The sequence below is a fragment of the Ursus maritimus genome, unplaced genomic scaffold (genome assembly GCF_017311325.1).
Source record: "Ursus maritimus isolate PB19 unplaced genomic scaffold, ASM1731132v1 scaffold_1874, whole genome shotgun sequence".
In the NCBI taxonomy this organism is placed as follows: domain Eukaryota; kingdom Metazoa; phylum Chordata; class Mammalia; order Carnivora; family Ursidae; genus Ursus; species Ursus maritimus.
Window position 1 is genome coordinate 1 of NW_024424313.1, and position 1,653 is coordinate 1,653.

A 1,653-nucleotide genomic window follows, 5' to 3' on the forward strand; every position below is an offset into this window, starting at 1 on the left:
GGTGAGCGTGCGGCACGGGGCCGAGGGCATGTCCTACCTCCACGCGTCCTGGATGTACCAGCTTCAGCATGGCGACCAGCTGGGGCTTTGCTTCACTTGCTTCAAGACTGCCTTTCTGGAACTCAGAGACTTGCTGGAGTTGGAAGACTGGGAAGATGAAGACTGGGACCCTGAGCTGATGGACCATGCCCAGGCGGGGCCTGAGCAGGGGGGGTCCCCGGAGATGGGGCTCGGCTGGGAGCAGGGCCCGGGTCACCCCGCACAGGGGGGCACTGTGGACTGGGGGCCAGGCACCCTGGCGGCAGCCCCTGCGGGGTCTGAGGAGGTGGGCCTGGACCACCACTTTGTGCCCACGGAGCTGGAGCCTCAGAACGCAGCACCCCTGGGCCTGGGTCCTGAGGATGCCGACTGGACCCAGAGCCTCCCCTGGAGACTCGGGGGGCCCCCCACCTGCTCGCACTGGCCGAGTCTCCCTCCTCCGTGGCAGGGGTTTCTCAAAGTGGACCTGCCCCCGGGGGAGCCCATGGTGCTGGAGCTGGGCACCACCCGGGCCGTGGACCCTGCCGAGGCCGAGGCCTGGTTAAGGGACCTGCAGGTCATCTCCATGGTGGGCTGCTACGATGCCATCTACCTGCGGAAGATGACGCCAGGTTGGGCCCGGAGGACCCCGGGCCAGGGCTGGAAGCTGCTGCTGGAGCCCGATGAGGTGTGGGTGGTGAGACTGCAGGACGCGCCCCAGGAGCAGGACCTGCACCGGTGGAAGCTGAGCATTCTGGAGTCCTGCCCTCCGGGGCAGACCGAAGAGCTGGTCCCTGCGGACGCGGCCCTGCTTAAGAGGGGATTCACCATCCTCTCTTATTCACCCTGGGCCAAAAGGGAGGCAGAGGAGGGGGCCTCCGCATCCAGGCCACAGTCCTCATCCTCCCGGGGACAGGATCCCGGCACCACTGAGCCCTGGAGCCTCGGGCCCAGTGGGCCCAGTGGGCCCAGGGGGCCTGGGGAGAGCCCGGCTGCCATGGGAGCCTCGGCCCTGGGGGAGCTGCCCTCTTTCCAGCACTTCCGCCCGGGGCCCCAGAACTGAGGGACCGAGGCCCAAGTGGCCACCGTTGTCCTGGCTGCCCCCCTCCCCACAACAGTCGGGGGAGCGGCGATGGGTAAAGAATAGGGGACTTGTGCCTGGGGAGGAAGAATGGGGAGCTGCCTAGGGACTGAGAAATGGGACCCGTCACTGGCTCCGTGGAAGGGACCCAAAGGCCTGTACCCGGGCGAGAAGTTCTTCTCCGGCAAGTGTCACGGAGCTCGGACTGTGACGCTCTCCGGGACGTGCTGCGCGAATGGCTGCGGCGCAGCTTGTGAAGTGGGTGCAGGACACGTCTGTGTGCACCAGCCCTGCCCTGGCCACACGCAGGGACGTCTCAAGTGGGGCCCGTGCTCCCGGAGCACATGGAGGTGGGGGCAACAGGGCTCTGGGTGCTTCCTTTGCCTGGATGGTGTCTGGGGCCCCGGGGACCCTGTCAGCAGCAGTGGGGACTGTGGTCTGCACTGGGAGAGACCTCGCTTCAAATGTTGGCTATTTTATGCAGGTTGACCGTTTAGTACCCGTTTCTTCATGTGTTGTTTTTCAACTAAATAAAGTCAGAAGAGTTTTGCATC

At 65.6% G+C, this 1,653-nt stretch overlaps 1 protein-coding gene across 1 annotated transcript; it reads left to right on the plus strand.

Annotated features, from left to right (window-relative positions):
- Nucleotides 1–4: 4 nt before the first annotated feature.
- LOC103679848 (testis-expressed protein 19.2) lies at nucleotides 5–1,081 on the plus strand (the record flags this gene model as incomplete). The annotated part of the gene is made up of 1 exon (XM_008709379.2): nucleotides 5–1,081. A coding segment is annotated over one exon (1,077 nt), but the record flags the coding sequence as incomplete, so codon positions are not given.
- Between the last annotated feature and the right edge of the window lie 572 nt (nucleotides 1,082–1,653).